Source organism: Antechinus flavipes, chromosome 3 (assembly GCF_016432865.1).
Source record: "Antechinus flavipes isolate AdamAnt ecotype Samford, QLD, Australia chromosome 3, AdamAnt_v2, whole genome shotgun sequence".
NCBI classification, from domain to species: domain Eukaryota; kingdom Metazoa; phylum Chordata; class Mammalia; order Dasyuromorphia; family Dasyuridae; genus Antechinus; species Antechinus flavipes.
The window spans coordinates 628,191,799-628,205,757 of record NC_067400.1 but is presented as its reverse complement, the minus strand read 5'-3'; the positions used below and the strand labels follow the sequence as shown (position 1 = coordinate 628,205,757).

At 44.0% G+C, this 13,959-nt stretch overlaps 2 protein-coding genes across 2 annotated transcripts in view; one reads left to right on the top strand and one right to left on the bottom strand.

Moving 5' to 3' along the window:
- LOC127556679 (uncharacterized) overlaps nucleotides 1-13,959 on the top strand; it is a 346,970-nt gene that overhangs the window by 152,482 nt on the left and 180,529 nt on the right. The gene's annotated exons all lie outside the window — the stretch shown is intronic.
- Nucleotides 4,861-13,959, bottom strand: part of LOC127557646 (uncharacterized) — a 370,654-nt gene continuing 361,555 nt past the window's right edge. Inside the window, exons 3-4 of the mRNA XM_051990957.1 lie at nucleotides 5,149-7,081; nucleotides 4,861-5,006 (exon numbers count right to left, since the gene is read on the bottom strand). Coding sequence (XP_051846917.1) covers nucleotides 4,861-5,006; nucleotides 5,149-7,081 — 2,079 coding nt within the window. The remainder of the gene's footprint in view (nucleotides 5,007-5,148; nucleotides 7,082-13,959) is intronic.

Genomic DNA, 13,959 nt, shown 5'->3' with positions numbered 1-13,959 from the left:
GATGAGACACGTGCCCCCAGAAAAGAGAATTTTCATTATTTTGAAACCTTCACTTGTCAACCATATCTGCCTTGTGATGCCCAGGTAGTGCAGTGGGTAACGTGCTGGATCTGGAAGCAGAAGGTCTGAGTTCAAATGCAGCCTCCAACCCTTATTAGCTCTAAAAGCCTGGCCTAGTCACATATCCTCTATCTATTTTAGCTTCCTCAGCTCTAATTCGGGCATAAAAACAGCATCTAACTCTCAGTGCAGCTGTATGGATAAAGGGTTAATATTTTTAAAACACTTTCCTAACTTTAAAACACCATATACATTCCATTTATACGGCCACAAAGCAACACATTCCAGATAATGAATATTTTATTTATTTTTCCACTGATGAATTCTTTTACTTTTTAATAAGAAGTCCCTTCTAAAGCCACACTGGCTCTCAGGTAGATGACTATTTTCTATATTCTATATTCTAGGGGGCCAGGAGTGGGGGAAGGGTGGCCACATGGAATCCTCTCCTCCCCTCCCCTCTTTAAGTATGTTCCTGCCGTTTTTTTTTTTCCTTATCTGATTACGGCCAGTGCAGCAAGCTGTGATTTTTAAGGACATGCTTACTTTTGGATTAATTGATTGACTATTTGTTTCTTGATACATAAATGTTTTCTTGGTTAAGAGACATAGTCATAAATGTGACCCATACTTTGGTAGGAATATTTCTAAAAGTTTAATTGCTATTTTAAGAAACTTCTTGAATTCTTTTATGTGGAATTGGGTCTTTTGTATAAGCTTTAATTGATTGTATTGGGTCATCCTGGGGTTATTTAAAGAGCCTCTGAAAATAAGTTTCTTTCCCATTTTTATCATATAGGAAGATGTTTTAACACGAAATCAAGGTAGGAAGGGATCTCAGGAGTCACTATCTTTTTAAGATTGAGGACAAATGTCCAAAAGCTTATGTCTACTATTTACAAAAATAACAAAAAAAATTCATGGCATTATAGGATGATGGTTGAAATTCTTGTGTGTGTTTGTGTGTGTTGCAAGGCAATCGGGGTTAAGTGTCTTGCCTATGGTCACACAACTAGGAAGTGTCAAGTGTCTGAAGGTGAATTTGAACTCATGTCCTCCTGACTGCACGATTGTTGATCTATCTACTATACTACATAACTGCCCCAATTTTTTTTGTTAAAGGCAGTATGGGTGTCATTTGTTCCAAAGAACATTTTAAAACCAATCAAAATTTTCTATTTTGTGATCAGTAATGGTCTCCAGTTCATCTTTCTTCACAAATTTCTTTCTCCTCCACAAGTCTGAGAGAGAAACTATCCTATATTCCTCTAATTTATTTATAATCTCATTCTTTATCCCTAGATCGTGGACCCATTTTGATTTTATCTTGGTATACAGTGTTAAGTATCTGTCCATACCTAATTTCTGCCATACTAATTTCCAGTTATCCCAGCAGTTTTTATCAAATAATGAATTCTTTTCCCAGAAGTTAGGATCTTTGGGTTTGTCAACCACTAGAATGCTATAGTTGACTATTCTGTCTTGTGATCCTAACCTATTCCACTGATCAAGTAATCCATTTCTTAGCCAATACCAAATGGTTTTGGTGACTGCTGCTTTATAATACAATTTGAGATCAGGTATAGCTAGGCCACCTTTATTTGATTTATTTTTCATTAATTCCCTTGAGATTCTTGACCATTTGTTTTTCCATATGAATTTTGTTGTTATTTTTTCTAGATCATTAAAATACTTTCTTGGAAGTCTGATTGGTATAGCACTAAATAAATAGATTAGTTTAGGGAGTATTGTCATCATTATTATATTTGCTCGGTCTATCCAAGAGCACTTAATATTTTTCCAATTATTTCAGTCTGACTTTATTTGTGTGGAAATTTTTTTGTAATTTTGCTCATATAATTCCTGACTTTCCTTTGATAGATAGATTCCCAAATATTTTATGCTATTGACAGTTGTTTTGAATGGAATTTCTCTTTTTATCTCTTGCTGTTGGATTTTGTTGGTGATGTATAAAAATGCTGAGGATTTATGGGGATTTATTTTGTATCCCGCTACTTTGCTAAAGTTATGAATTATTTCTAATAGCTTTTTAGTAGAATCTCTGGGGTTCTCTAGATATACCATCATTTCATCTGCAAAGAGTGATAGTTTGGTTTCCTCATTGCCTACTCTAATTCCTTTAATCTCTTTCTCGACTCTTATTGCAGAGGCTAGTGTTTCTAATACAATATTGAATAACAATGATGATAGTGGGCAACCTTGCTTCACTCCAGATCTTACTGGGAAAGGTTCCAGTTTTTCCCCATTGTGTATGATGCTTACTGATGGTTTTAAATATATCCTCCTGACTATTTTATGGAAAAGTCCATAATTCCTATGCTCTCAAGTGTTTTTATTAGGAATGGATGTTGGATTTTTTCATATGCTTTTTCTACATCTATTGAGATGATTATATGTTCTTTGTTTGATTGGTTATTGATATAGTCAATTATGCTAATAGTTTTCCTAATATTGAACCAGCCCTGCATTCCTGGTATGAATCCTACTTGGTCATAGTGTATTATCCTAGGGATGATTTTCTCTAATCTTTTTGCTAATATTTTATTGAAGATTTTAGCATCAATATTCATTAGGGAGATTGGTCTATAATTTTCTTTCTGTTTTCAACCTACCTGGTTTAGGTATCAGTACCATGTCTGTGTCATAAAAGGAATTTGGTAGGACTCCTTCATTCCCTATTTTTTCAAATAGTTTATAAAGCATTGAGGCTAATTGTTCTTTGAATGTTTGGTAGAATTCACATGTAAATCCTTCTGGTCCTGGCGATTTTTTCTTAGGGAGTTGGTTAATAGCTTGTTCTATTTCTTTTTCTGAGATGAGACTCTTTAGAATATTGACTTCTTCCCGATATTCTAAGATATAAGATCTTTATCCTATCAAACATTCTGATGATTAAGAGGGAAGGATGGTGTTGCAGGAATTGAGGCAGATCAATTCAGGGAAACTGAGGCAGGACAATAAAAGGGAACTGTGGCACAACAAGATAATCTTCATGGCAAAACAACACAACAAAATGCACATACACACACACACACAAACATGTATTGCCACATTACACAAAAGTTAAGACTGTAATATAGTATATGAATTCTCCACCTCCTCCTCCTCCACCAACACCACCATCACCTCCTCCACCTCCTCCTCCTCCTCCTACTCCACCAGCACCACCACCACATCACGTCCTCCTCCTCCTCCTCCTCCTCCTCTTTTCTTCCTTTCCTCCACCACCACCACATCATCTCCCCTCCTCCTCCTCCTCCTCCTCTCCACCAGCACCACCACCACATCACCTCCTCCTCCTCCTCTTCCTCTTCACCACCACCACCACCACATCACCTCCTCCTCCTCCTCCACCACCACCTCCTCCTCCTCCTGCTCCTCCTCCTCCTCCTCCTCCAACACCACCTCCTTCTCTTCCTCCTCCTCCTCCTCTTCCTCCACCACCATTACTTCCTCCACCTCCACCTCTTCACCATCACCTCCTCCTCCACCTCCTCCTCCTCCTCTCTTCCTCTTCCACCCCTCTACCACCATCACCTTCTCCTCCTCTTCCTCCACCTCCTCCACCTCTTCCTCCCCTCTTCCTCTACACTACCACCACCACATCACGTCCTCCTCCTCCTCCTTCTCCTCCTCCTCCTTCTCCTCCTCCTTCTCCTCTTTTCTTCCTTCCCCTCTCCACCACCACCACAACATCACCTCCCCTCCTCCTCCTCTCTTACCTCCTCCTCCTCCTCCTTCTCCTCCTCCACCAGCCCCACCACACATCACCTCCTCCTCCTCCTCCACCTCCTCTTCCTCCACCACCACCTCCTCCTCCTCTTTCCTCTTCCACCCCTACTACCATCATCACCTTCTCCCCCTCCTCCTCCACCTCCTCCTCCTCTTCCTCCTCCTCCTCCTCTCTTCCTCTTCCACCCCTCTACCACCATCACCTTCTCCTCCTCTTCCTCCACCTCCTCCTCCTCTTCCTGCTCCTCCTCCTCCACCTCCTCCTCTTCTTCCTCCTCCTCCTCTTTCTCTTCCTCTTCCACCACTACCACCACCATCACTTCCCAGCATCTGTCACTTCTTCCCAATGGAGCATTACTGACTAAAGATCCCTCAGACAGTTCTACCTGAATAAAAACCTACAACACTCTCTCCCCCTTCCCAGAGCTTTCCACCTCCTGCTGCAAGTTTCCCTAATGCTCCCCTGGCTCTGGATTCCCTGCTGGACTGGCATGCAGCCACACAAGTTGTCTATCCCTCAGACATCCTAAGAGAATTCCCTCCCCACACTGGCTGCCCGCAGTCCCCAAGAGTCCTAGCGACTCTGCTCAGACCATGTAGCCATAGTACCTTGCGATTTCCATGTCCTTTTGCCGCTCCTCTTGCCCAGGGCCGTGTACTTGGCAGCGAGCTCCCGCTCCCGCTGGGCCTTCCTCTTCAGGCCCTCCCGCTCAGGCCTGCACTGTCTCCAGGGAACTAGAGGCCGAAGGGCCCCTGCCACCTGCGGAGCAGGCCCAGTGGGGATGGGCTGAAGCGGCTTGTCTTCGGCTTTCCGAATCATGTCTCTGGCAGCTGTCCAGAGGCCAGCCTGCGTCTGCTTGGGAGCGGGTCCTTCTGCTGGGGTTCCCCTGCGCTCTTGGATCTTGAGAGGTGGCCGGGGGACCCCGACAGAGCCAGCCAGCTTGTCTTTCTTCTGGGCAGCCTTGCGCATGTTGGCGCTGAGGAAGGTCCGGAGCTTTTTCCAGACCTCTGGAGTGGGCTCAGGAAGGCCCCTCTTGCGCTTGTTGGTCAGCGGGGCCTCTTCCTCTTGTGGCTCAGCGCCACTCTCAGACAGCCCTCGGCCCGGTCAGAGCTTTGGCGGCCCCCGCAGCCCTCGGTCTGCTTGCACGCCTCTGGCCTCTGGGTACCCGATTTCCTTGGTCTGCTCAACACCCCTAGAGGGAAAATGACCAGTGGGGAAGCACAAGTGTCGCAGGCCTATTTCCGAGACTGCTGCCGGTGCTGGTAAACGGACGTGGGCCCGGGCAGGTGACCGGGGCGCTCGGAGAGAGCCGGCGCTCCTGTGCCCTGGCTTACCCAGAGCGTGCAACTCCTGCACTGATTCCGGGATGCGCCTGCCCAGGATGCTGGGCACCTCCCTGAAGGGAGAAGGCAGAGGGAGGAGGCGCAAGGCTTCCGGGGCCGGTTGCAAGCCTCCTGCTGGGGCTGCCAGATGCTCTTGGATCTCGGTAATGCCCTGGCGCGATAGGAACTCAGGGGCCACGTCCCCCTTCTTCTTCCCCAATGCGTGAAGCTCTGGTATAGCTTCCAGCATGAGCCTGCGCAGGGTGTCCAAGTCTTTTATCCAGAACTCTGGGCTGGCCGGCGTTTGGCTGGTCCTGTCCGGGAGGGCTGTTTTCTGCCCTGGCTGCCCCGGGGGCTTCTTCTCTGGACTGCACTTGCGCCGCACCTGCGACCCTCTTTCCATTTGGTCCGTGTTCCCCTTGGGGCCCCCCAGGTCTTTGGGTTTTTCCACCTTCCAGGAGAGAGACAGGAGAGGGGGGAGGCTCAAGGCAACCGGGGCTATTGCCGAGGCTCCTGCTGGGGCTTCCAAACGCTCTGGGATCGCTGTAGTGGACTGACGATCTTGGATCTTGGACTGTCCACTCAGCTTGTCCTTCTTCTTGTTTGGCTGCAGCCCGTGGGTACTGACGAAGCTCCGGAGCTTCTTGCTGTTCTCTTGGTGGGGCCCAGGGTGGTCCTTCTTGCGCTTTTCCCTGGGCACTGCTCCTTCCACTTCTGCCTCCGCTCCACAGTCGTTGGGCCCTTCATCTGGACAAAGCTTTCCCTGCACCTGCATCCCTTTGTCCGCTTGAATGACGCTGACCTTGGTGGCCCCCAGGCCTTTCGCCTGCTCCACCTCCCTGAAGGGAGAAGGCAGAGGCGGGAGGCGCAAGTCTCCCGGGGCCATTTGCAAAGCTCCTGCTGGGGCTGCCAGCTGCTCTTGGATCTCGGTAATGCCCTGGGGGGGTTGGACAGCAGCGGCCAAATCCTCCTTCTTGCCCAAAGCCTGAAGCTGTGGGATCTCCTGCAGCATGCGCCTGCGCAGGGAGTCCAGGTCTTTTATCCAGAACTCTGGAGTGGCGGGCGTTTGGCGCGTCTTGTCCGGAATGGCCGTTTTGTGCCCTGCCTGGGCTGAAAGCCCAGGGGGCTTCTTCCCTGGACTGCACTTACGCGGCAGCCGTGACCCTCTGTCCCTTTGGTCCGTGCTTTCCTTGGGGGCTCTCAGGCCTTTGGGTTTTTCCACCTTCCACGAGAGACAAAGGAGAGGGGGGAGGCGCAAGGCAACCGGGGCTATTGCCGAGGCTCCCGCTGGGGCTGCCAGATGCTCTTGGATCTTGGCAATGCCCTGGCGGGTTCCGATTGCAGCGGCCACATCCTCCTCCTGCTTCCCCAAAGCCTGAAGCTCTGGGATCTCCTGCAGCATGCGCCTGCGCAGGGAGTCCAGGTCTTTTATCCAGGTCTCTTGGCCGGCCTCGGGATGGGTCTCGGGGCGCTTCCCCCTCGGGAGGGCCGCTTTACACCCCGTTGTCGCTGGCAGCTTCTTGCCGCCGCTCAGCTTGGGACGCGTCCGCACCCCTTTGTCCATGTTGGAAAAACTGGCGTTGGCGGCTCTGGAGCCTTTCCGCTGCCCCACTTCCCTGGAGGGAGAAGAGGGAAGGGCCAGGTGCAAGTCCTCTCCCAGTTGCTTGTCCTCGGTAAGACTGGCAGGGGGCCTCCTCCCATTCTCTCCTAACTCTTGCCCCCCTAGTGGGCCATCCTTTGCTAGATGGCCTTCCCTGGGCCCGGAGGTGCTTCCCGGCAGAGCCTCGGGCCACAGCGGCACAAGGCGGCCCTGCACCGCTTTGCTGGCAGGGTTTTCCAAGGGAAGGAGCGGGGGACGCTCTCCTTCCAAGGAGACATGGCGGGCATTCAGCCTCCGGGAGGACTCGGCCTTTCCCTGGTCCCCTTTCCCTTTCTCCTTCACAACCTTGCGGTTTCCCTGCTCCCCGTTCGGGTCGGGAGGCAGGGAGACCGGGTGGCCCGGTTCGGGGCTGAGGTAGCCAAGGAGCTGTCCCCAGGCCCCCCTGCTGCAGCACACAGGGGAGAGCCCTCAACAATCAGGAGCTCGCTTCCATTTTCGGCCATGGATTGGAAGAGTTTCCGGCGCTGGGGCCTAGAGAACATTAGTACAATAAACCGTCGCTCAGGGGGACCCTTCATCACCGCAAAGATACAGAAAGAAAGAAAGAAAAAAAAAAAAAAACTTACGTAGTAATTCGAGCCTAGAAAGCGCAGACACTCTGACAGATGGCGGACGGACTCGCTCTGCTTCCTCCCCCAGCTGCTCCAAGTGCCTTCTGAAGCTCCAGGAGGTCTGGGGCTGGTACTTGTATCCCTGGCTGTGAAGGACAACCACGTAGCCCTCTTGTCTCCTTCCGCGTCGGGACCAGAAAAAGGGCACAGCGGGGGATGGGGAGGAATGAGATCCCGAGAGGAGGACAGGGGGAGGGCGAGCCTTCATTTTAGAGACTTCTTTCTTTCTTTCTTTTTTTATACTTTCTTTATTATTTTTATTATTATTCTTTTAAAAATAATTATAACTTTTTATTGACAGAACCCATGCCTGGGTAAGTTTTTACAACATTATCCCTTGCACTCGCTTCTGTTCCGACTTTTCCCCTCTCTTCCTCCACCCCCCCCCCCCCCCCCCCCATGGCAAGCAGTCCTATACATGCTAAACATGTCACAGTATATCCCAGATACAATATATGTGTGCAGAACCAAACAGTTCTCTTGTTGCACAGGGAGAATTGGATTCAGAAGGTAAAAATAACCCGGGAAGAAAAACAAAAATGCAAACAGTTTACATTCATTTCCCAGTGTTCTTTCTTTGGGTGTAGCTGCTTCTGTCCATCATTGATCAATTGAAACGGAGTTAGATCTCTTTGTCAAAGAAATCCACTTCCATCAGAATACATCCTCATACAATATGGTTGTTGAAGTATATTATGATCTCCTGGATCTTTTCATTTCACTTAGCATCAGTTCATGTAAGTCTCTCCAAGCCTCTCTGTATTCATCCTACTGGTCATTTCTTACAGAACAATAATATTCCATAATATCCATATACCACGATTTACCCAGCCATTCTCCAATTGATGGGCATCCATTCATTTTCCAGTTTCTAGCCACTACAAACAGGGCTGCCACAAACATTTTGGCACATACAGGTCCCTTTCCCATCTTCAGTATCTCTTTGGGATATAAGCCCAGAAGTAGCAGTGCCGGATCAAAAGATATGCAGAGTTTGACAACTTTTGGGGCATAATTCCAGACTGCTCTCTAGAATGGTTGGATTCGTTCACAACTCCACCAACTATGCATCGTGTCCTGGTTTTCCCACGTCCCCTCCAACATTCCTCATCATTTTTTCCTGTTATCTTAGCCAATTTGACCAGATGGTCCTGATAACTTGGAAAGTGAGAAAATCCACAGTGGAGAGAAAGTTTGTAGTGGTATCTCAGAGTTGTCTTAATTTGCATTTCTCTGATTAACAATGACTTGGAGCATATTTTCATGTGGCAAGGAACAGTTTCCATTTCTTTGTCTGAGAATTGTCTGTTCATATCCTTTGACCATTTATCAAGTGGAGAATGGCTTGATTTCTTACAAATTAGAGTCAATTCTCTCTATATTTAGGAAATGAGGCCTTTATCAGAACCTTGGACTGTAAAAATGTTTTCCCAGTTTATTGCTTCCTTTCTAATCTTGTCTGCATTAATTTTGTTTGTACAAAAATTTTCAATTTCATATAATCAAAATTTTCTGTTTTGTGATTAATAATTATCTCTAGTTCTTCTTTGTTCATAAATTCCTTCCTCTTCCACAGGTCTGAGAGGTAAACTCTCCTATGCTCTTCCAATTTATTTTTAACCTCATTCTTTATGCCTAGGTCATGAATCCATTTCGACCTTATCTTGGTGTACGGTGTTAAGTATGGATCAATGCCTAATTTTAGAGACTTATTTCAAGCCTCTGATGCTACTGGTACTCTTGGGCCATAGTTCACATATTGTCTACCTTTATTAGTGCCTGGAATATTAGCTACACATTTCCCAGTTTCCCAAAACAGTCTATGGTTTCTTTCTTACAACAAAATACAGGAGAATTCCAAGGACTTAGAGAAGGTTGTGAGTGTCCTCGATCCAGTTGCTCCTGTACTATTGTTTAATAAGTTCTGAATTTTGTGGCTAGCTAAGGGCCACTGTTCTATCCACACTGGTGTATGACTTTTCCATTGAATGGGAGCAGGTGAGAGTGCAGGAACAGCAGCTCTGCCTAAAAAGCCTAAGTCCTCATTTGTAATCCTAACTGTTGTAAGATGTAAGACTTGGCACCCCTAATGATTGTATGATCTGTGCCTGTGTCTACCAACCCTTCTAATGGTATGCCACTTATATAGATAGAGAGTATAGTACATTCAGTTTTAACTACTGCAGTCCAGAATATTCCTGGATTCTGTTGCTGGCAGTTAAAATCTGGGCAAATATCACCAGATTGTCAATGAGGAGATGAGTGACAAAACACCAGCAGGATAAGCTGAATCCGTGACTAGATTGCAATCATAAGGGTAAAATTGCAGAGCAAGGATGAACACATAGAGTTCATTTTGCTGTGTAAAGTAAATGGGATATAATAAACCTCTTTATTGCTAACTCCATAGAATAAACAAAACATTTGTTATTTTTGTTGGCATCTGTGAATATGGTAAGACCGGAAAGTGACTTCTGAGAAGGTTTAGTTTCCAAAGTCCATGGCCAAGATGTATGTATGTGAGACACAAAGGTGATTCATGATGGAGATTTAGAGCATAAGTTAACAAGCATTGCCCTTCAGGGAATGCTTGCAAAAAGGAATCAGTTTGGGTTTGAGTATATGGAATATATAGAATATGAGGTATAAACCCTGAAAGTTGTAGGACTCTCCTTATGGCCTTTTAGTCATATTTACTGCCAATATAGGATAAATGACTAAATGATGTACAAGCTGAGCCTGGGAAGGAAACCATTCCAGAATCCCTTGTTTTTTTGATGAATAACTGCATTTGGGTTTTCTAAGTCTCTTCTAATAATAGTTTGAATAAGTGCCATCTCTACTGCCTTCAAGAGCCTCTTTTGCATCTGGAGTTAGTTGTCATCTTCTGGAGTTACTTCAGCTGATAAAGGGAGTAGAGCAGGCCCTGCCTAGCAGAGTCCAGACTGCAGAGGGGAAATATGTGACTTGAAGATGATGGCAGCAGTATGCAGGGCCTTCTGAGATTCAGAATCAGGTAGGAGTTGGTATTCAGGTTGAACTAGAGTTTGGAAGTTGACGTCCTGGAGCCTAGAAGAGACAAAGCTCAACAAAGGTTGATAGATGATTCCACTTTTGTTGTTTATGACTGGGGGGAATTCCCTAATTGCCTAAAACAACCTTGGTACACAGGAACTTTCCATAAGCAAGGCAATAAGTTGTCAAATGAGAAGTAACTTCTTTTTGCTAGGACCTACCAATGTCTGATGTCCCTCTCTTTGTGGCACGAGAGTGGAGAAAAGTGCAAGGATGGAGACAGGAGAGATGGAGACCTTTCTTAGGACAGGGAGTTCCTCCCTCTGTCCAATTGTTAGCAACTATTAGCAACTCCACAAATATACTGGAAAAAAAATTTGTATGACACCTAGTCATTTAAAAAAATCTAAACTATTTTTTAAAAAGCACACAAATGAAGACATAAAGGATTTTATGCTAAAATCATTCTTAAACTTTTGCTTTAAAAAAAAATTTTAAGTACCAGAAGATGGCAGTATCACTATAGGATAGGCTTAATACTAAATTTTAAGAGAAAAAAAGAAAACTAAAAAGTAGTAACTGTTTTTTAAGAAGCTCACAATCTACTGAGGTAAAAATTAGAAAACAACTTAGGAGAAATTAGATATAGAAATAGCAAGACATAATATATATAGTATATTATATATAGTAAATAGAGGGAAAACATAGGTATTAACACAATCAGCAAAGGCTTCTTGACAAAGGTGGGAATTTAACTATGATCTGAAGTTATGAGAAATGAATATTAATAACCAATAAATTGTGAAGTGATTCAGAGCTCTTGGTGGGAATGGCAGTTTAGTTTCCACAGAGTTATCAAGATTGAATTAGAGAAATACAGAGAAATGAAACAAATTTGGAAATTGAAACAGAAGAATTGGAAATTAGATTGCTAAGATATGAATGAGTAAATAAAAATTAAAAGGGAAAAAGTAATGGGGGGGATCAGACTTGCAAATGTTTCTAAGCAGAGGTGGAGAATACTTACACTTGAGGATGTAGTTGTATTGATGAGATCAGAGGAGGAGACTTAGAAAAACATGAGAGAATTAGAATTTTCAGAGAGGATAGTATTCAGCCAATAGGGAAACAGAGTAAGAGCTTAACTATGTTCAAATAAAGAAGAAGCCATGGAAGCAATTGTGATGGAATCAGGTAGAGATTCACATTCACATGGGGAGAGTATTCACTCTTAATAGGTTGTGACTTCTGGTACTCAACAAATGGGGCATCTAAAGAAGGACTTGCATTTTGGATATAAAAAAGTACAGGTATTGATTCCAAGTGTTCCTGTTTGATAGGATACTCATCTGCTGTTGTGTAAAGACTTTTAAATTCATCCTTCCCCAAATCCAATGAGTTATTTCTCCTACTTTCTTCTAAAGTCCTTTAAAAGTTCAGTTCTTCACAAGGAAAGTACTTATGAGATTGCAGTAACTCTCCTCAATGTCAGGCGGACTACACCCAACCTTATAAAGAATTTAATCTAAATTTGGGAAACCTGGACTGTTCTGCTCATGCTTGGGTATACATTTTTTGACCTGATAGCCTGAAACTATGGTTAGTATGATGTAGAGATACTTTTTCTATCAAAAGATACTCAACCCTTCATTTTAATATAATCCACCTTCAATCACATTAACTAGATTTGATTGCTATTTGATGGTCCTTGATCCATGAACTCTTCTGTAGCTTATATAAACATGTCTGTTCACCAAATAACCACCCTATTACTAGTAACCTGCTGGCCTTATTAATAAATGAATAAACTACCCAGACACTCTTGGAACCTTTTAAATGTCTGAAAAGGTAGGATAAACAATAGATGAGAAAAGAGAGCATTAACAGGAGAAAGACAAAGGTTTTAGAGGTTGCTCAAAGAAGAAAAGCCAGAGGCAATAAACATCAATCAGAGCAGCTCAGGAGAAGAGACAAACTGAAAGAACAAAGGGAAGAGAAAAGAAGAAGAAAGAAGAGGAGACAAAGAGCAGAGAATGGAGGGTGAAAAAAAAAACCAATTTTCATTCTCACCAAAAGGACAGAATTCTCAAAATCTAGAAAAAAGAGAAAAAGTCCAAAATATCAGAGATGTGAGTTCAGGAGAGTGGGGTTTAGAAAAATGCTCCTCACAACAGGTGCGAATGAAACATCTAGGGTGCTCTAAAGGCAGGTACAACAGTTATGGATTGTTGAAAAATCACTTATGAGAGATGAGATCATGAAGTAGGGGAGAAAATATCAATAAAGACAGGGATACAAATAAGATTGAAAGGAAAAATTCCAAGACCTGCTCCACAGCCTTTTCAAGGTATCTTCCTTGTCCCCTGCAGACAGGGACTGAACAACACTCTTTTTTTAAATTTTTTTTTTAATTTTTTATTTTTTAAATTTAATTTTTATTTAATAATTACTTTATATTGACACTCGTTTCTGTTCCGATTTTTTTCCCTCCCTCCCTCCGCCCCCTCCCTAGATGGCAAGCAGTCCTTTATATGTTGGATATGTTGCAGTATATCCTAGATACAATATATGTTTGCAGAACTGAACAGTTCTCTTGTTGCATAGGGAGAATTGGATTCAGAAGGTATAAATAACCCGGGAAGAAAAACAAAAATGCAGATAGTTCACATTCGTTTCCCAGTGTTCTTTCTTTGGGTGTAGCTGCTTTTGTCCGTCATTTATCAATTGAAACTCAGGTCTCTTTGTCAAAGAAATCCACTTCCATCAAAAGATGTCCTCATACAATATCGTAGTTGAAGTGTATAATGATCTCCTGGTTCTGCTCATTTCACTTAGCATCAGTTCATGTAAGTCTCGCCAGTCCTCTCTGTATTCATCCTGCTGGTCATTTCTTACAGAACAATAATATTCCATCACATTCATATACCACAATTTACCCAGCCATTCTCCAATTGATGGGCATCCATTCATTTTCCAGTTTCTAGCCACTACAAACAGGGCTGCTACAAACATTTTGGCACATACAGGTCCCTTTCCCTTCTTTAGTATTTCTTTGGGATATAAGCCCAATAGAAACACTGCTGGATCAAAGGGTATGCACAATTTGATAATTTTTTGGGCATAATTCCAGATTTGAACAACATTCTTAACTCTATTTTTTTTTTCCTGGAAGAATATTTTCTGCTTCTAAGTCCCAAGATATAAAACTGAGATAGAAGAAGACACTCACCTGATTGTTCTCTGCTTCTAGGATGAAGGAAAGGGCTGAGTCAAACAAATTGCATCACTTTGTACTTGTGTGTGCATATGTGATGGCTCAGGCAGATCCCAGTTATAAGGACTGCATCATCTGAGCCCATTTATCTCCAGAGGTGGGATTATTATGTTATGGGCAGCAGCAATGACATTAGTCTGCCAAGGGAAAAAGGGACATGTTTAAAAAAGTAAAGTTTTGCTCCAGCTGAAAAAGCTTTCAAGTATTCCCACTAATTGACAATCTCCCATCTTCAATTACTAATGAATAATTATGAGGATCAA